Genomic DNA, 21,825 nt, shown 5'->3' with positions numbered 1-21,825 from the left:
TCACATTCAAGGTCAAGCAAAGAAAGAATAAACACATCCTTCCTTGATTGTTTTCTTTAGATAGCTTTGTCCCCTCTTATAATGTTGAGGACCCTTTGCTCAAGGGAATGGTGCTTTCCTTTATGGGCTGCCTCTTTGTGAATCAATTAACAACAAAGATATGCCCATACACCAGCCAACCTGCTCTAGGTGACGCTTAATAAAGACTTTTACCCAAGCGATTCAAGGTTGTGTCTAGTTGATGACCAAAACTAACTAGCATAGCTCATACTTAATCATTTTCTTTTAGATATTTTATTTTACCTGTATGAGTGTTTTGCCTGCCTGGAGGTATGTGCACCATTAGTGTGCCTGGTGCCCATGGCAGTCAGAAGATGATATCGAACTCCCTAGATCCCCTGGAACTGGAGTTACAGATGGCTGTGAGTCACCACGTGGGAACTGGGAATGGAACCCGGGTCCTCTTCAAGAGTAGCATGTGCTTTTAACTGCTAAGCTTTCTCTTCAGCACCCCACAGCTGAGATTTTTAATGGGTAGTAAGTAAAGTCCCGTGTTTGTAGATCTCGCCTAAGCTGGCCATGGGGAGTCTCACTTTTCCTTCTGCTTCTTTCTGCAGGACGATGAGGTGGTTCTGCAGTGCACCGCAACCATCCACAAAGAGCAGCAGAAGCTGTGCTTGGCAGCGGAAGGATTTGGCAACAGACTTTGTTTTTTGGAGTCTACTTCCAATTCCAAGGTGGGTCAAAAGCTTGCAAGGCTGATGGAATATTCAAGTTCTTCTCATGGAGCACTCTGTTGTTTTCTATGAAACAGGCAATATGTAAACTAAATGGGGTAGGAAAATGTTTTCACTTCTTAACCTGAAAACATGGAGTCTTTATGAGTTGCAGAGACCTGGGATGCACAGGCTCACAGCTGTGGAAAAGGCTTTGACCCATGATGGCTGATCTATAGTGGAGAGGCAAATGTGTGCATAAATGACATGGTTTTTGAATAAAGAAAGGCCTGGAAGGAAAACAGAGTGATCAGGGAGACAGCAATCAGGGGACGTCTTGTTGTTTTGCAGTGCTTCTGGGAACTTTTCTTTTGAGGTAGTGATGGTTGAGCAGGCCAGATTCAAATGACTAAGCTCGTGTAAGCTCAACCAAGAAGAATCAAGTCATGCAATGTTTCTTGGGCGGAATGAGTGGGCAGAAGGCTTAACTAGCACAAAGTGGCTAGCTACAGTAGAGGAAGTCTCTGAAGATGACCTAGAACCTGGGATGGTTCAGGTTTCTTAGTAATGCAAAGGGAGTTAGCGGTGTGGAGCACTGGAGCAGGGCAGTGAGTCCATTTGTTTGAAGGGCTCTAAAGAGTCTCATGTCTCCTATAGGGTTTGAGACCATGGAGAGTGAGAGCGGAAATTGGGAGATGAGCAGGAAGGAACTTGCTTAGTCTGAATGGCAGCTGATTCTTCCTCTCACTAGGAGCAATGGCAGTGGGAACTGTGATTGGATTTGGACTGTGCTTCAAGAACACCTGGGTTAATAGACCAGAATTGGGTAAAGGGAGGAAGGAGATATTCCTGGGAGTCATCAAATGAATGAGAAAATAGCCCCTGGAGCTCTTGTGTAGCACTTTTTGTTTATATAGTTCTTGGTGTGCACAGTCTCATTTCAATTCCACCATAAGAGAATATATGTGTCATGATCATTCATTGTACAGATAAAGACATGGAAGTAGACATCAAGTCCTAGACTTGAAATGCTCAAATGACTTCAACAATAACGTTGGCAAAGGCTGTGCTCAGCTGTAACATTTGGCTTCAAATATTTGATTAATTCTTTATGCAACAACACCTTTTTATTCTTTAAATTAACAATGAGTATATATGTGATGTGCTTATTACAGTCATTTATGACAGGTGAAATTCTTATCATTATAACAGCCAATTAGATGTATTATACACCTGCTTAGTTTTTTTTTTTAAGCTCTCATGTAGCTCAGGCTGACCTTGAACTTGCCATGTAGCCCAAGGATGCCCTTATGAACTTATGATCCTTCTGTTTCTACCTCCCGATGCTGGAATTTCAGGTGTGCACACCTGGTTTCTGCAGGGCTGGATTTGAACTGAGGGCTTTGTGGGAGCACATTCAGCCAACTGAACTTTATCCCAACGCTTTTCCTACACTTACTTTAATTTGACACATTTTATTGGAACATTCTCTTTGTAAAATTTACCGTGATGGGTCCAGCTCTGAGAATGAGTCTCCAAGAACTAGCGTCTTCATATTTAGCCTTTTCTTTTGTGGTAACTAGAACAAGCATCTCTGTTTAACTGACTTAAAATTTTTTTTGTGTGTGTGAGTGTTTGTCTACATGTGAGCATGCTCGTCATGTGTGTGCCTGGTGTGTTCAGAGTCCAGAATGCAGCCTCAGCTCCTGTAGGACTGAGTTACAGGCAGATGTGAGCTGCTATGTGGGTACTGGACACCAAACCTAGGTCCTCTGGGAAAGCAATCAAGACTCTTAACGTCTGAGCCATCTCTCCAGTCTTGTAACCTGGCTTTTGACCAGCCTCATTACATCGAACATTATATTAGATGATTTTGTTTTGATTCTTTGCTAAGGGAGTTGGTTTCTAATACTAAAAATTCATATTTTGTGCTAGCACGATGGCTCATTTGTTAAAATGCTTGCACACACAAGGATCTCAGTTTCATTCCCCGAATCCACATAAAAAGTTTAGCCTGATGGTCCATACTTGTAACCTAGGCCTTGGGAAAGCACAGACAGGTAGATCCCTGGGACTCACTGGCTGGCCAGCCTAACCTACTTAAATAGTTGCGGGCCAGTAAGAGACACCAGTCTCAAACTTAGACAACACCCACGGAATGACATCCACGGTTGAATTTTGCTGTCCTCATATAGTAATATACACTCATATTAATATTCCTAGTTTAACAGTGGGTATGCCAAATGACAATCAAGCCTAGATTCATACAGGCCTAGATGTTTACTTGAACTGTTTAGTTCCTAGCAATGGACATGACTTTGTGTTTGCTATTGATTCCCAGATGAACTGAATATGTAGCCCTTTTACTTTCAGTGTTGTAAGTTCTTTCTTCTATGAAAGAATGCAACTGAGATTTTTTTTAAAATTGTGTTACAATGTAAGTCTGCTTCCTGTCCACCCATCAGGTGTCTGGATGACCCCACAGTCTTAGTCTTGCTCCTGTCCTCCCTTGCTTCATTTTGATATGCACATACTCCCTTGTTCTTTTCTTCCGGAGGTTTTTTCTCTTTGCCTTTTTCATGTACAGTTGGGACTCTGGGCTTTGGTTTTTAGGACTTTAGCAACTTTGAGGCAGATGCCTATTGCTACTAGAAATAAAAGAAAGGGATTTGTCTGTCAGAGCTCCATAAAACAGCCTTTCTTCAGGGTCACCTTTTCCAAACTGCCATTGTAGCCACTGTAGTCCCCACTTGAATGATTTTTTTTTTTGGTCTGGATTTCTAGGATGCAGCATTTAGTCTGTATCTTGAAAATCTTTATAGGATGGTCCTTTCTAGAGATTCTGCTGGTGTTCCTCTTGCCTCTATACACAAGGCCTTAGACCTCTGGGGACCAGATTTAACTCTTTTGTGACAAGCACTGTGCCCTGAACTAGAAAAATTTAACATGTAATGACAAAAGGACAGAGCTCCAGGCTTCAGCTCATGATTCTAATATGTAAACACAGCTGGAATGCTGTATTTCATCTGGATGTGGCTGGATTTTACTTTCACTAGTAGAAAGATGGGATGTAGTTTCCCTTTGGTGTCTCCTGCATTTATCATGAAATAAGGAGCTTAGAATGATTGTCGGCAATAACCAGTCAGACTCTATAAATTATATATGAATGCCTGGAAGCAGTCCCAGAAATAGCTCAAACCATAGCATCTTTCCATCAAAGACAGGACTGCCTTCTTGGGGAGTTTATGCATTATGCTCCTAAGATGTTTATTCAGGCTCATCTTCTCCTGGAAGGAAAGGTTTGAAATATCAATATAGATTTTCCAGAAGAAAATATAAATGTTTACATCTGATGACATGATTGCTTATTCCTTATCCAACATCACAGGTATTTGCTCGGTATTCCTTATACAAACAGCATCTCATCTTTGCCTCTATAGGCTTGGGAAGTTGGACTTTGATTTTTGGGGCACCAGCAACTTTGAGGCAGAAGTCAGTTGTTAAAATTTTAGACAGTAGGTGGCTGGAGTGGTGGCTCTGTGGTTAAGAGTGCCTGTGTGAGAGGGGGGAGGAAAGAGAGAGAGAGAGAGAGAGAGAGAGAGAGAGCCTGTGGCTTCTGGACTGGGCTGTAGCAGGGTTACCAATACCTACGTGAAGCAGCAGCCATGTCCACAACCATACCCTCCCCCAGGACAAAAGTCTCTTAGACCTGATAGCTAAGGAATAAACTAGGAAGTAAATGTTGGGTCGAAGGATAAGCAAAAGAAAAGGAACGTGAAATTGTGTTTCTTGAACACAGTGTTAAAACATGGTGCTTTGGAATATGTGTGGTGTAGTGAAGAAGTCAAGATGACATTTGTAGCATTAAATTCACATTTTCTCAAAAGTGAAAAAGAAACAGCTAAGTAGACAGGTGAGTAAGGATTAACAGCATAACCACAGGAAAGCAGCAAGATGGAGCAGTTAAATGATGGGTTAGTGTAAAAAGCTAGTTCTGTAAAACAAATCCGTAGAAAAACCAGTAACCGATTTAATCAAAAGGGATAAGATCTCAAATATTCGAATGGATTCAAATGGATTGAAGGGTTAATAAGCCAAATAGAGGAAACTAAACCTCAGGAGACATTTACCTACTTGTATGCAAATGAGCTTTAAATTTTTCATGAAACGAATAATTTGTAACCCAGGCTAGCCTCAGCCTGCTGATCTTACTGCCCCAGCCTCTCCCTGAGTCTCGGACTACAGAGACTCACAATCATGCTTAGAGCCCTAGTCTATCATTTTAAATATATAAATAAAATGGGCCTGTGTGATGGTTCTTACTAGAAAGCTTAGTACTTGGGATGCTGGGGATTGCAGAGAGTTCCCAGTCAGCCTGAGCTACATAGAAAGTTCCAGGAAAGCCCAGGCTACAGAGTAAGATCCTGTCTCAAACATAAAAGCAAAGGTGCAGTCAGCAAAGGTGCAGATTGCTAGGGATTGAACTGAGGTCCTTGAGTTTGCAACGCAAGCACTTTGCAGCCTGAGCAATCTCCATAGTCCTCGGCACACGTGTTAAAAAGAATACACATTCACATGTAGAGTGTAGACTTTATTGTAGAACGTGACCTGCTCTGGCTGGCCTTGCTGAAGACTTGGTTATTATAATAGAAAACGCATGTCTGACCAGAGCGGCTTATAGACGGGCACAGTGAGGAAATGTGATATTCTGATTGTGTGATTCTATTCTTCTTCTCGCTTACCACGACTTTACGATCAGCAAGATAATTCATTAAACGATAGCCAGTTCACCGGATGTGCCTTTGGTAAATTTGCATTGCTCCCTGGTGTTGGCTTGAATTACATGAAGAGACTACTCAGGGCCGTTGTTTAATAGCTGAAACCAGGTGTAGTTAACCATGAGAAAACTAAAAACAAATACTCTTTTGTGCTTATACATAGGAAGACCAGAATAACAGTAGCCAACTCAAATGAGCCAACCCTCCCAGCCCCTCTGTGAAAACTTTCTGTAGTATTTGGTATTACAGTTTCACTAGAGACTGATCTGTTTGACTCTCCAGTTCCTGACAGGGGCAGTTTTGAGTAATATGCCATAGTGAATACCTATCTTTTCATATGGAGCCATGTGCTACTGTCTTCACCTTGTTCAGGCATCTAAGACCATAGCAGCAAGCACTTTAGCCTTGATGAAGCAGGACTGGTGAGATGGCTCATGGGTAAAAGTGATTGCTGCCATCTAAACCTGGCCAGCTAGCTGGCCAGGGGCTGGGACTCAGACAGTGGAAGGTGGAGAATGACTCCTGAAAGCTGTCATGACTCTGACATGTACACATAAAAATAAGTGTAATATAAATTTAAAACATCATAATTAGGCTGGGCTGTGGTGGTGCATGCCTTTAATCCCAGTACTGGGGAGGCAGAGGCAGGCAGGTCTCTGTGGGTTCAAAGCCACAGAGCGAATTCCAGGACAGCTAAGGCTATACAGAGAAACCCTATCTCAAAAAACTAAAATATCATAATGATATATCTAATTTTGTATCAAAGCAGTCCAAGTTTTAAATGATATTATAAAAAGGGGATAATTTTTGAGTACATGAGTTTGATTACATAGGAATCTAAAACAGTAACAAAGACCACAAAACTAGGAAATAATTTCGCCTCAAACACAGTAGGTCTTATGGAAACCAAGGACTGCACAAGAGCACAGTTTGGGAAACACTGTTATATACAAATATAACCATCTAGTCCATAGTTTAGGGAGTAATGCAATCTTAAGAAAATTCACTTTAACAAAGACCTGCTCTTATTTAATGGTCTTACCATGACAAAGCATGCACCAGGCATTTGATTTAGTGAGCAGAGATAGTGTGAGGGTCTTATTGATTACTTGGAGCTTCAGATGTCACAGACTGTGTTACCTAAGCTAGCCCTTGTCCACAGCACGAATAAGCACCACTGTTAATTTTTTTTTAAAGATTTATTTTTTTATTATTTACTCAGTACTCTGCCTGCATGTACATCTGCACACCAGAAGAGGGCACCAGATCTGATGGTTGTGAATCACCATGTGGTTGTTGGCAATTGAACTCAGGACCTTTCGAAGAGCAACCAGTGCTCTTAACCTTCAAGAGTTGTCAATGAGCTCTTCTCAGGGGCTGGAGTGATGGCTTGGTGGTAAAGAGAATTTGTGGCTCTTGAGAGGACTCGGTATTGATTCCTAGAACCTGTGTGGTGGCTCACAACCCTCTGTAACTCCAGCCCTTCCTCGTCTGGCCTCTGCTGGCCCTGCACACATGTGATCACATACACACAATGTAGGCAGAACATGCATACATATAAATTTGAAAAGAAAGAAAGCTTTCCATTCCTTTCAGTTTCTGTGGCATCACTTTAATTACAAGTATTTCTTCCCATAATGGGACATGAAGAAGCAAAATTTTATCTCTGGCGACTTCTCATTTCAGGATATTATTCACCCTATCAATAATGCATGGAGGCATCAATGATGCATGACAGTTGTGCTATTCCAGATGAACCGCTCTTCTTATTCAAGTGGGAAAATTTGAAGAATAAAAATGTCAGCATGAGATAAATGCCAGATGATGTAAGAAAGGTTGGCTTTAAAAATAAGGTTTGTGCAACATCCTAAACTTCAGACGCTTCCTCACAGCGTGCTTCCTCTAACGTTTAATTGAGATAATAAAACATGTTATAGGAAAACAAGTGCTAGTATTACTGTCCTTCTGTTTGTTTATTTGGGCTTTTAAGGGATTTTGTTGGTGTGGAAGGGACACCAAAGAAAGACCAGCATGTTGGGGAAGAAAGAGAATTTTCTAATAATCACTTTTGCATCTTGTTATGCACTATTTATTTGCCAGTATTTTAAGAGGAAAGAAAAGTAGGCAGTGTGTTTGGCACGGAGAAAATATCTCCATGAGTTCTGGGGAGATGGCACAGTTAACAAAGTGCTGAGCTTGCAAGCTTGATTCCTAGAACCCATGGGGAAAATGCTGGCCACGGTGGCATGTCCTTGCAACCCTAGCGCTGAGGGAGCAAAGACAGGCCACGCTCTGAAGCCTGCTGGCTGGCTAAAGTAGCCTGTGTGGTGACCTGTAGGGCCCTGAGAGAAAACCTGTCTCATAAAATAAGGTGGCCAGCTTCCTAGGAATGATAGCCCAAGGTTGTCTTCTGGTCACTGTGTGTGTGTGTGTGTGTATGTGCGCATGCCCAGGAAAATTTAGAATAAGTGATTGTATGCGTAAATAGCATGCTGATGGCTTATTACATTTGATTTTGGGGACAGACTAAAATAGAACTGTGTGTTTCCATAAGTTATAGATGAATAATTGCTGCTAGTCTTTAAACACTCACCGATGCTGCCACCCAGTTAGGAAAGAGTGGCTGCAAAGGGACGTGACTGTAGAGTAAGGTGACTTAATCGAAATTCTCCACCCAGGAAGCATTTTATGGAAGACTTAGATAATAAATGTGACATCAGTATTTTGCCTTATGAGCAGATCTCATTCTGAGGAACTTGTAAAGGCTTTAAAGAACCCTTGCGTGGTTAAGAAAGGGCTGTCTAATTTCCTAGTAAGTTTCTTGCAAGATCTAGAGAAGGAAACGAAATGTTGTCAGAAGAAACAACTTTTACCCGTCATCTGGTAGAGATATCAACTAAGTGTGGGGCAGATGGGACAGCCTGGAACAGATCCTCGCAGGAGCTCTCCCCTTGCCCATGTAGTCCGTCCAAGCACTAGAACGAGATTGGCAGGTGCTGTAACCCGCCTGGTCTGTCTGCTGCACACCCAGGTGTCATGTGGCGAGTGGAGTGGAGTGAAAGACAGGGTTATGTTCCTGCTGACTCAGCTACTGGCTCGGTCTCTGCTTGGAGGTGTGGTCTGTGACGGACAGGAAGATGAGGATGGCTTGTTAGGTACCGGTAGCCTTCTGGCCAACAGGTGCTGAAGGCTTTGGGAACAGCCTTCTAGAGGCTCGGGTGGGACTGGGTATTTGACCCAATGCCAGAGAACAGACATTTGTAGGGGAGAGAGAAGCTTCTAGCCCCACACTCTTTTCCAGTTTGCGTGGGTGTTGTGCATGTGTATGTAAGCATGCTTTTTGGATGCATGTTCATGTGCATCTGTGAATAGCATGCTGTGGGTAAGCCCCAGCTTCGCCTCCCATGGCTGGAATTATAGCCCGACTGTTACGCCCACCCAGCGCTTACATGGGCTCCAGGCATCCGAACTCAGGACCACAGTCCTGGGGAGCTCTAAACGAGTGGTGTTGTTATCCCCTCGTCCCGAAGTTGCCAGTCTTTGACACTACGACCTGAATTTGAAGAACTCTGTTGTGCTTGGAGCTTTCGTGCTTCTCTTTTTCTAGATCTGAGAGGGTAGCTTAACTACAGTAAGACACATGACATCCAGTGGAGCTGGCTTGGCAGCTTTTTCTGGGAAGAGCCAGAGAGTAAATATTTTAGATATCTTGGGTCATGTTTTCTTTTCAACCCTGACATTTAGCCCCAAAGCAGCTGTAGACCGTATGCAAATAGATAAGCCTGGCCGTGAGCCCGAAAGTTGCATTGATGGGCACTGAAATGTGAATTTCGGACATTTTGTGTGTATCTGTTTCGTGTCTTGCACACATGTGGGTACATGTTCCTGAGGGTGTGTCTGATGTGAGTATGTGCAGGTGGAGGTCAGGTGTCAAGGTTGTCTTCTGCTGTGGTTCTCCAATTTCTCTTTTTTGTGCAGGGTCTTGCTGAATCAGGAGCTCCCTGGTTGGCTGGGCCAACTGTCCAGTGAGCTGGAAGGTTTCTCCAGTGGCTGCTTTCCCAGTGTTAGGATTACAGGTGTGCTCTGCTGCCCCTAGCTCTTATGGTCTTCTGGGGATGCGAACTCAGGCCCCGATGCTTGCATAGCAAGGACTGAGGTATCTCCCCACACATCCCCCCCTCCCAGACACAAAGAGGAAACTGCTCTCGTTTCATGAGCTATTAAAAAAAAATGCAGTGGCCAGATCTGGTGCGTGGAAACAGCATGACTATGTTTGGTGTGATACAAAGGAAGTATCACCTTTCAAAAGAAGCCGCTGGAACAAAAGCCACGAGGCTAGTACTCGAAGGTATGGCAGGGGAAAGCTTTTTATGTCAGTTAAAAAATCCTCACCCCATCCTAAAGCTGAGAGAGAGAAGACTTCTGGCTTGAAGGTTGTAGTTGACTCTTAACGACAGTGCAGGCTGGGTGAATCATGTGGACGGGTGGCAATGGAAGAGTTAATGTTTCTGAAGTTCAAAAGGGACTGAGCCGATAAAAACTGGGTTGTATAGATTATACATAGAGCGCGTTGCAGAGGCAGGCAACCGCCAAGTGTTCCATTGAGGGGTGTGATAGGCCTTCAGACTCCCCGTCTCCACAATGTTCGTTGAATGACAAGGAACAGTCAGCAGCTTTTGAATACTGAGTTGCATGTCGTATGCTGCTACCTACTGATTGGACTTTGAGACATGTGTCTATACACCCCAAAGTATAAACAGCCAAATTCAGTTTTCTTTTTTTAATTTTTTCTTTATTTATAATAATATTTTTTTATTTTTAAATAATTTTATACATTCACTTGTATCCCAGCTGTAGCCCACTCCCTCATCCCCTCCCAATCCTCCCCTCCCTTTCTCATCTCCTCCCTGCCCCCTTCTGAATTCACTGAGAAGTGTCCTCCTCTCCTTCCATCTGGCCCTAGCTTATCAGGTATCTTCAGGATGGTTGCAATGTTCTTATCTGTGGCCTAGCAAGGCTGCTCCTCCCTCAGGGGGGAGGGGAAGCTCATGAGTTCATGTCAGAAACAATTCCTGTCCCCCTTACTAGGGAACCCACTTGGATACTGAGCTACATGGGCTATGTCTGAGCAGGGGTTGTAGGTTATATCCATGCATGGTCCTTGGTTGGATAAAAGTCTCATAGAAGACCCTGGTGCTCAGGTAGATTTGGACCTTGTGGGGCTCCATCTAGGATATACTAATTCCCCTTCCTTCATATAATTCCGTACACTCTGCCAAAGGCTTGGTTATGGGTCTCAGCATCTGCTTTGATACACTGCTAGGTAGAGTCTTTCAGGTGCCTTCTGTGGTAGACTACTGTCCTCTTACTTGTGTTCTCCTATTTCCAATGTCCATCCCCTTTGTCTTTCTAGATAAGGATTGATCATCTCACCCCTGGACCTCTTTCTTGTTTATCTTCTTTAGGTGTACATATTTTAGTATGTTTATCCTATCTTATAGGTCTATATAAGCGAGTATATACCATGTGTTGTCTTTCTGCTTTTGGGATACCTCACTCAGGATGATTTTTTCTAGATCCCACCATTTGCCTGCAAAATTCATGATTTCCTTGTTTTTAATTGCTGAGTAGTATTCCAGTGTGTAAAAGTACCAGAATTTCTGTATCCATTCCTCCGTTGATGGACATCTGGGTTGTTTCCAGGTTCTGGCTATTACGAATAAGGCTCCTACAAACATGGTTGAGCAAATGTCCTTGTTGTGTACTTGAACATCTTTTGGATATATGCCTAGGAGTGGTATAGCTGGATCTTGAGGTAGCAGTATTCCTAATTGTCTGAGAAAGCACCAGATTGATTTCCATAGTGGTTGTACCAGTTGACATTCCCACCAGCAATGGAGGAGGGTTCCCCTTTCTCCACAGCCTCTCCAGCATGTGTTATCTCTTGAGTTTTTGATCTTAGCCATTCTGATGGGTGTCAGGTGAAATCTCAGGGTCGTTTTGATTTGCATCTCTCTGATGGCTAGGGATGTTGAACATCTTATGTGTTTCTCTGCTATTCTATATTCTTCTACAGAGAATTCTCTGTTTAGCTCCATATCCCATTTTTTAATTGGGTTACTTGGATTATTGCCTTTTAACTTCTTTAGTTCTTTATATATTCCAGATATCAGCCCTCTGTCAGATGTTGTGTTGGTGATGATCCTTTTCCAATCTGTAGGCTATCATTTTGTTCTAACAACAGTGTCCTTTGCTTTACAGAAGCTTTTCAGTTTCATGAGGTCCCATTTATTTTGATTGTTGCTCTTAGGGCCTGTGCTGATGGTGTTCTGTTCAGGAAGTTGTCTCCTGTGCCAATTAATTCTAGGGTCTTCCCCACTTTTTCTTCTAATTGATTTAGAGTATCTGGTTTTATTTGAGGTCTTTGATCCACTTGGACTTTAGTTTTGTGCAGGGTGATAAATATGGATCTAGTTTCATTTTTCTGCATGTAGACATCCAGTTGGACCAGCACCATTTGTTGAAGATGCTATCTTTTTTTCCATTGAATGGTTTTGGCTTCTTTGTCAAAAATCAAGTATTCATAGGTGTGTGGGTTTATTTCTGGGTCTTCTATTCAGTTCCATTGATCCACCTTTTGGTTTCTATGTCAGTACCAAGCAGTTTTTTATTATTATTGCTCTGTAGTACAACTTGAGATCAGGGATGGAGATACCTCCAGAGGTACAGGATTGTTTTGGAATTTCTGGGTTTTTTGTTTCTCCATATGAAGTTGAGAATTGTTCTTTCAAGGTCTGTAAAGAATTGTGTTGATATTTTGCATTGCTTTTGGCAGAATGGCCATTTTCACTATGTTAATCCTACCAATCCATGAGCACGGGAGATCTTTCCATCTTCTGATGTCTTCTTCGATTTCTTTCTTCAGAGACTTGAAGTTTTTTTCAAGCAGGTCTTTTACCTGCTTGGTTAGAGTCACCCCAAGGTACTTTATGTTACTAGTGGCTATCGTGAAGGGTGTTGTTTCCCTGATTTCTTTCTCGGCCCTTTTGTCTTGGGTATACATACAGGAGAGCTTCTGATTTTTTTGAGTTAATTTTGTATCCTGCCACTTTGCTGAAGGTGTTCATCAGCTGAAGGAGTTCTCTGGTTGAGTTTTTGGTGTCACTCAAGTATACTATCATATCATCTGTGAATAGTGAAACTTTGACTTCTTCCTTTCCAATTTATATTCCCTTAATCTCCCTTACTTGTCTTATTGCTCTTGCTAGGACTTCAAGTACTATGTTGAAGAGATATGGAGACAATGGGCAGCCTTGCCCTGTCCCTGATTTCAGTGGGATTGATTTAAGTTTCTCTCCGTTGAGTTTGATATTGGGTATAGGCTCGCTGTATATTGCCTTTACTGTGTTTAGGTAAGTTCCTTGTATCCCTGATCTCTCCAAGACTTTAAACATGAATGGGTGTTGGATTTTGTCAAATGCTTTTTCGGCATCTAGGGAGATAACCATGTGTTTTTTCTCCTTCAGTTTGTTTATATGGTGGACTACATTGATGAATTTCCATATATTGAATCACCCTTGCATGCCTGGAATGAAGCCTATGTGGTCATGGTAGATAATATCTTTTATGTGTTCTTGGATTTGGTTTGCAAGTATTTTATTGAGTATCTTTGCATCCATGTTCATAAGAGAGATAGGTCTGAAGTTCTCTTTTTTTGTTGGATCTTTGTGTGGTTTAGGTATTAAGGTGACTGTGGCTTCATAGAATGAGTTTGGTAATGTTCCTTCTGTTTCTATTTTGTGGAATAATTTGGAGAGAATTGGAGTCAGCACTTCTTTGAAGGTCTGGTAGAATTCTGCACTGAAATTATCTGGCCCTGGGCTTTTTTTGGAAGGCAGGCTGTTGATGGCTGCTTCAATTTCCTTGGGGGATATAGGGCTGTTCAATCTTTCTACTTGGTCTTGACTTAATTTTGGTAGATGGACTCTATCAAGAAAATTGTCCTTTTTTTTTTTTTTTTTTTTAAGATTTTTGAATTTTGTGTCCTATAGGCTTTTGTAGTACGACCTAATGATTGTTTGGATTTCCTCATTGTCTATAGTTATGTCCCCCTTTTCATTTCTGGTTTTGCTGATTTGGATAGTTTCTCTCTGCCTTTTAGTTAGTTTGTCTAAGGGTTTGTCCATCTTGTTAATTTTCTCAAAGAACCAGCTCTTGGTTTCATTGATTCTTTGAATTGTTTTATTTGTTTCTAATTGGTTGATTTCAGCCCTGAGTTTGATTATTTCCAGCCGTCTGCTCCTCTTGGGTGTTTCTGCTTCTTTTTTTTCTGGGGCTTTTAGTTGTGCCATTAAGTTCTTTGTATGAGATGTTACAAATTTCTTCTTCAAGGGACTTAGTGCTATGAGTTGTCCTCTAAGTACTGCTTTCATTGTACAAAACAAAACTTGGTGCCTTTGAATATACTGCACTCTTCTTTCTTCTTAGAGCACCCTTGCATGCACTTGGAAGCTCACTCCTCATTCAGATGTTAATCAGGACTTCCTTTGTAAGTACATCAGTACTGCATGCCCTTCCTCTCTGAGAGGTAAAACCTTTCATCTTCTCCTTTCCCTCCCCCAGTCCTCTTGCTTCCTTTCCTCTCTTCCCCATCCTTGCTCCTTTCTTCCTTCCCTCTTCTTCCCCCTCATTCCTCAGTCTCTTCCTTTTCTCATTTGTTCACAGCTTCTTTCTTCCTCCATCTTTGGCCTTCTAGGCATGTCAAGCACAGTGAACTACTTCTCCTGTTTCCCTTGCTGCTGAGTTATATGGTCTTTTCTGCTTTCTCTAGCCCAGAAAGCATCTGCTGCTAGAGACAACTACTCTCCTGTCTCACCTCTCAGGAACTAACATACTTTTGAGGAAAGTAGATGCTCAATGCGTATATATCGATTCTTAATTGCCTTTCATTCTTTAGACCCACAACAATACCGAGATATCTATTTTTACAGTTCATCAGTTCATTTGGCTTTGAAAGCTTTCTCCTGTATTCCCTGTAATACACAGAGATGGCCTTCCTGCTTTGTGGAAGTAACTGAATGTCTGTAACATGACACGTGTGGATATAATAATGTTTAATCCTGTGCTAATTGGCTCTATGGGTTTTGTTAGGACCAAATAAAACAATGATGATGATGTGCATAGCAGATTTTATATGAAAGAGGTTTATAAGATGGAGATGAAGAGAGAGGGAGAAGGAGAGAGTGAGACATGATAGGGGGAAGAAAGGGAGGCTGCCCTGACAGAGAAAAGGGAGAGGGCAAGAGCCAAGAGAGGGACAAAGTGGCAGATTGGTCCCTGTAAGGAGCAATGTAACCACGACTGCCAGGTATGGTTACCTGGCCGGTGATACATGATGGCATCATAGGTTGCTAGGCAACCCAGAAGCAGGCTGCCAAAATACTAACAGGTTTGATGCAGTGCACTTGGAGTGATATAAAGTATGAATCTCTATTGTCATATTTACACATAATATAAAGAATCAAAGACTTTACTGAAAAATTCTGAAAATGGGTAATTACAAACATTCACATGATTAAAATGCTAACACCTTTTGCTAATATAACTTTCTAATATTTTTCATAAAAATATTTCAGGTGCAAACTTTGGTATGCGATAATGAAGATCATGAAATTACATTTTAATAGAAAATGGAACAATCATTTAAAAAATAATTTGTTATTTCTGATAAAATTAAACTTTTATGCTATAGCCTAGTGATCCACTCTTGGTCATCTATTCAAGAGTTATTTATCTTCTTCTGCACAGAGCCTTGTACTTGTGTGCTCAGGTACTTTTTCTCATAACTGCCTCAAATTAAAAAGCAGCCAGTTGCCTACATACTACATAATATGCGCCACACATCAGCTGACAAAGGACCATTATGGAGTAAGAAAAATGAACTATTCATTTGTTTCTATAATTACTACAGTACTGTGACTCAGGGCCTCAAGTGTCCTAGTCATGGGTTCTTAGCACAGAGTGACATCTTCAATTCTGGATTTATTAGTCTGTGCAACAAAGAATCATTAGATAAAAAGACAGAAGTAACACCCAACAAGCAAGCAACAATAACAAAAACAATAGAAACAGCCCAAACACTTCTTTGTTGGTAAAGCAGTAGAACATGAAGGGTTGGGAGAAGTAGATGGGAATTTGCTGTAGACATTTGTAGATGTGTTTCTTCCACGAAATAGATGAACACTTGATAGTTTGGAGTTGAGGTGATAGTTAAATGATAGTAGAAAAGTCTGAAAGCCCATCAAATTGTATACTTTAATTGCTAAAGTTTATTGCTTGTAAATTATACTTAAATGAAACGGATTTTTAAAAAAGTTCCAAGAATCACAAACATCAAAGCAAAACAAACTCAAAACAACATCAAAAGGAGAGACTTGGGATATCGACAGATAACATAATACATCATAAAACAAACAAGCAAAACAATAGGACGAAGCTCAGATTGGGGAACAAATTGGGTTTTAAATTGTGCAGGTAAATGGGGGGATACAAAGTGAATAAAGTATAATTAATAAAATAAAATTAAATTTGAAAATTCAAAAAAAATTGTGCAGGTAAGACATGAAGAATTCACTCTGGAGAATAAACAGATATTTCGTGAGTTTATGACAAGAAAAGAGCATCTAAGTAGACAAAATACTTCAGGCATTTGAAATGTCTCTAAAAGAGGAAGCTCACACAGCTTCCTAATGTTTTAGAAGATGTTTGACAGTGTTTGTGATGGTCCATGAGAAAAGGAAAATCACATTGTGATGAATCATGGTGACACTGGCGAAAGGTTACAAGGGTGGTTATGTACCTTGGCGACAATGGGAATCCCGTACATTTCTGATAGAACTGTAAGTCCATACAACCTCTTTAGAAAGTAATATGTCACACACACACACACACACACACACACACACACACACACACACACAGAATGTTGTGAATGATTACAATTTATTTGACAATCTCCATTCTCCCACTTTTCACCAACTCCTCCCTGACCCTCACAGCATTCCCCTCCATTCTTTTTCGTAACCCTCACTGCATTCCCCTCTGTACCCTCTTTTTTGTAACCTGCTGAGCTCAATTAGAGCTGCTTGTATACACATGAGTGTGAGGCCATCTATTGGAGTGTGGGCAACCACCTACCTGGGGCCACAGTCCCTGAAGAAAACTGACTATTCTTACCCAGCAACCATCAAATGTCAGCATACCTTTAGCTAGAGATGGGGCCTCTTGAGCCCCTCACCTATCCACATGGAATACTGACCTGCTTGATCTTGTGTTGGTCTTGTGTGTGCAGCAACAGCTGTTGTGACGTCATGTATGTAATGGTCTTGTCATGTCTAGAAGACACTGCTTCACAGCCATGCGCCACAAGCTCTGGCTCTTACAGTTCCCTGAGCCTTGCGAAGGGGAATATGTGTGGTACCTGTTTCAGTTAGGGCTTGGGCAGTAAGACTGTTCATTTGATGCTGATGATAGTGAGGCGCAAGTGATAGGGACAGGAAATACATGGGACTTCTCTCTACCTTCTTCTTGGTGTTATTGTCAATGTAAAATTTCTACAGAAAATCAATCTATTTGGAAAACAAGCTAAACAAACAGTCGATACCTCTAAATAATTACCAGAGAGGAATTAGAGTGTATTTAAGTCATGCACATTGAAGCCATAAGCACACGTGTCAATAGTAATCAACTCATAAGTTAACCCAAAGTGTATATAGGCTATGTTAATATATGTGAGATAATTTTATATAAGCAATTAGGATATGTATGTAGCAATATTTGAATAAGCATACATAATGGTAAGCGATAATTTCAGCAGAAATTATGCTATTTCTTCAGGATGGAATTAAATCAAGGCTGGGCGCTTTGCTTGCTTCATTTCTGTATGAAAGGATTTAATTTTTAGCTGGCTGTTAGGACATAGATGCTGATTATAGAATTGTGTACGTATGTGAACACTTTAAAGATTATGTACGTATGTGTGTAGGTGAGTATAATGCCTGTAGAGGCTGGAAGAGAGCATCTTATTCCCTGGAGCTGTAGTTATAGGCAGTTCTGAGCTACCTGATATGGGTGCTGGGAACCAGACCCAGGTCCTCTGCTAGAGCAGCAAGCATTCTTAACTTCTGACTGCCTCTTCAGCTCCACAATTTGTATATATTTTACTTTTGAAGTACTCCATTCAAAGCAGCGCTGGACAACATTATTTAATTTGTGGCTAGATATTTTTAAGCGAGCAATACTAAAACAATCTAGGAAGCGCTAATGCATATATATATATATATGTACACATACATTTTGTATATATTTGCAGTATTAGATATACACGTTCAAGGTTGTACCTTCAAAGCTTTCAGAAGAAATCGCTTTCCTGGGATTTTGTGGCGATTTAAAGCTTCGTGTTGAGGTAAGGGAGCCAGCTTGCTGAAAAGAAAAAGAATTGCGAGCTGTGGAGATTTGCGTTAGAGCCTACCCTGCAGCTCTGAGTCCTAGCAGGCTGCAGTGTGAGCTGTTTTGACGACTAGTAACTAAAGTTTGTTCCAGTATTTTAATTAAAATCTCCAATTTGCATAAGCCCATGACCAAGTCAGGCACAAGAGTTGATAGGAAAAAAAAAAGAGAAAAGAAACAGAAGCTGCCTTGTTCCGCCTCTCCCACATTCAACACGGCGCTTTATGTAACAGATGGATGGAGGTCGGTCTCAGTACACCTGCTGTTTCTCCGGTGACACTAATTAAGCAACCCGTGATTTACCTCGGCTTTTACACTCTTTACTTTGGGTTGGCCTCAGAACGTTAGGTATCGAGAGAGCTCAGCCTCACAGGACGGGATGTCAGATGCCGGGTTCCGGCAGCAGGCTGACACTGATATATCTGTTTGTAAACTGAAGGCTACCAGGGTTCTTTGCATGAGCTAGAGTGACTCTCAGACCTGAGGCAGTGTCTTCACTGACACTTTCACGACTAATTTTTGGTTCTTATTCTTTGGTGGTTTAATACATGTGATATAATGCATTTTAGTTGTTTTTACCACGTGACCTTCCCTCATCTCCCTCCCTTTCCCACCAAACTTCTTCTCAACAAGCCCCCTTCGACTTTTATGTCACATGTATGTATACTGCCTCTGCTGGGAACAGGTGTTCAAACAGGGGCCCGTGCAGCACTATTCCTGGTTAGATCACAGCAGTAGACCATGGTAATGTGACTCGGTGTTTTGGTCAAAGAACACAAAAAGAGCATTTAGTAACTTTGCTGCTCTAGGAATTCTGACCACAGGTGCAGGGACAGAGAGAATGTAAGTGACCTAGGACAGGCCTTCCTGTCTTGGGGCATCTGCCCTACAGCCACTTTCTGTCCCGGTGACCAGTGTCCCTGATTCATACAGACTGATCTCACTACATTCCTCACAGTATACCCGCAAGTTACCTTGGTGGTTTCAAGCTTAGGAAATAACACAAAGACATTATGCTGGAGGAACTGAATCAAAGCTTGTCAGAGGCATCAACACTGGAGCCAGAATTTCTTCAGTTGAAATTTTAGCACGTTGCTGAGCGTGGTGGCACATGATTATAAATCCCAGTGCTGGGGAGGCAAAGGCAAGTAGATTTCTGAGCTAGGGGCCATCCTGGTCTACACAGTGAGTTCCAGGGTAGCTAGGGCTATAAGGAGAGACCCAGCCTTAAAAACCAAAGTATAAAAGAAACAACAAAACCCCAAACAAACAGAAAACACGAACCCAAACAAATAATTTACAGCTTCTTATATATTTAGTTTTTTAAGGATTTATTTTATTTTTAAAATTGTGTGTGTGTGTGTGTGTGTGTGTGTGTGTGTGTGTGTGTGTGTGTGGTGTTACCCGCATGAGCACAGTTGCCCATGGAGTCTAGAAGAGGAGGTTAGATCTCCCTGGGGCTGGACCTCTGAGGGGTTGTGAGAGGTCTGTCGGTGCTGGGAACTGAATATGGATCCTCTGCAAGACTAGTACTCCCAACCTCTGAACTATCTCTCTAGCCCTGTCTTTCTGTCTGTCTGTCTTTCTGTCTCTCCTTCCTTGCTTGCTTGCTTCCTTCCTTCCTTTTTCATCTCTGTGGGATTATGTCTATATCCAGAGTATGAGAAGATAAGATTCTAACAGGTTTTAAGCATTCTCATCTGAAAATAGGTAAGAAAGGAATGAGTTTTCATCAGTAAGTGAGCATTTTTTGCCCAATTTATCTTTCCTTAGTTCGGTCTAAATGACATTTGGTTACACAACACTCCTTGTGTAAGTGGCCCAAGGCTTTCTGCTGGTGAGTGGCAATTCCACACTGGAAGCGTGTCAGATTCTGATGTATGACAACAAAATGCTCATCTGGGTTAGCTGGGATCTGTTGAGAACAAGCTCCTGTGTGAACTAAGTTGACAGATGTCTAGTGCTCAGACCAGGAACTAGCAGACGAGGCAGAAACGGGGTGATGGTATTATGAGGTATTTATGAGAATACTCTTAAATCTTTGGTTACTCAGATCTGCTCAAGAGCACACACCTCATTTTACGAGACTCTGTGGAGAAACACACACTGAATACAGCATTAGTAAAATACACATGAAAAAAAAAAGTCAAAGAGCTGTTATTTCTACCCCCTCAACTTTGTGACATCTGAACTATGAGGAGTCAGACCTTGACTGTAGTGAGATCTGACATGGGCTTGGCCCAGACATTCAGGTCTCCTGGAAAGCTATATGTGAGATCATGTTGTTAATTACATATTTTGCCTATGGATCTATGCCTCACAACAGAGGCCAATGCACACGTAAAGTTGTGGGGATCAATGAGACACTTGGGGGCTTAAGACATGAGCCAGGGGTTTAGCTCAGAGGTAGAGCCAATTGCCTAGCATGCTCAAGGCCATAGGCTTAATCCCAGTGCAGCAAGAAAACAATAGAAAGCTTCTTGTGGGAACCAAGTATTTGAATACCTAGTTGGAGTCTTATGTAATGTGTGCTATCCTTGAGAAAGTATTTCAGTATCTCTTTGGGGCCTTTATTGGTGGAAGAGAGACACTGAAGTCCTTTGGAAAACTTAACATAAACTGGCTGAAATCATGCTAAGAAGTTGTTTTGTTTTGGCACCTCTGTCTCTCTTCCTCTTATTTCCAACCCCTCCCTCTTCTTCCCACATCTACATTTCCCTTTCCTCTTTCTCCCTCTTCTCTCCCTTCTCCTCTTCCATTATTTCTGTCCTCGTCTTCCATTTACTTAATTTTTCCTCTCTTCTGGCTGTCTACCAGATTTTCAGGAGTGTCTGGACCAGATCACAGCGTTCTACTGCAAATACAATTTTCGGTTCTTTTGAGAGATGGCACACAGAGCTTAATAGCCAAAATTCTATTTGGAAGGATGATGACTCAGCAAAAAGATGCCCTGTGTTTCAGTGTGTGGTTTTCAAAGGCCAGTTGCTTTCACAGGTCTTGGTTTTGTAGCTTTGAAGGCCAGCTTTATTTCTAGGGCAAAGGAGGCTGTATAATCTCTTCCTAAAGATGTGATGGAAGCAAGTTCGACATTACAAAGAAAGCAAAACCAGAAGGTACCCGCTTCTGGCTTCTCAGGCAGCTCTCGTGGGTCGGTCACCAGCGCTATGAAATGCACCATAACTTGATTGAACATGTGTGAGTTCCACAGAAGCAGTGTGAGGTGGTTAGTGTTCGAGGTGTGTGACACTGAAAAGGGTTAAGCAGCAAGATGCTGAAGGGGGAGACCCATGCTGGTGTGTGGGACAGAGAGCAGGTGGCTCATCCAGTTGCTAGCACATTACCTGGGATGCTCCTCTTTTTTCTCCATGGCCTGGTACTGGGTAATGAAGAAACTGAAGTTCAGCTTTTCCAGAAAATGAGACTGAATGAACAGGCATTTTATTCAAGCCCCAGAAATGTGCTTCCTTCTTATTTTATCAACCAGAGATAGCCCCAAACACAAACTGGGGTGTAACATGGATGGAATGACACTAAAACGGCCTTAGCCTGGGGGAAATCAGATGGGTAGTTGCTGTAATGGAGGATGATATTACTCGATTTCTTTTAAAATTTATCTGAGTATGGACACAAATGGCATCTGCGGAGAGGTCAGAGGACAGCTTGTTTGAGTTCTAGCCTTCAACTGTGTGCTTCCCAAGACTGAACTCAGACTGCCAGGCTCCGTGGAAAGTGCCTCACTGAGCCATGTCGCTTGCATTAACTATTCTTTTTCTTTCCTTCTTTCTTTCTTTCTTTCTTTCTTTCTTTCTTTCTTTCTTTCTTTC

At 41.8% G+C, this 21,825-nt stretch overlaps 1 protein-coding gene across 1 annotated transcript in view; it reads left to right on the top strand.

The window, feature by feature from the left end:
• Positions 1–360: 360 nt before the first annotated feature.
• Ryr2 (ryanodine receptor 2) overlaps positions 361–21,825 on the top strand; it is a 380,472-nt gene continuing 359,007 nt past the window's right edge. Inside the window, exons 1-2 of the mRNA XM_055603932.1 lie at positions 361–366; positions 618–737. Of these exons, the coding sequence (XP_055459907.1) occupies positions 361–366; positions 618–737 (126 nt within the window). The remainder of the gene's footprint in view (positions 367–617; positions 738–21,825) is intronic.

The sequence above is a fragment of the Psammomys obesus genome, unplaced genomic scaffold (genome assembly GCF_907164565.1).
Source record: "Psammomys obesus unplaced genomic scaffold, mPsaObe1.curated_primary_1811, whole genome shotgun sequence".
Lineage (NCBI taxonomy): Eukaryota > Metazoa > Chordata > Mammalia > Rodentia > Muridae > Psammomys > Psammomys obesus.
This window is presented reverse-complemented; position numbering and strand designations above follow the sequence as displayed.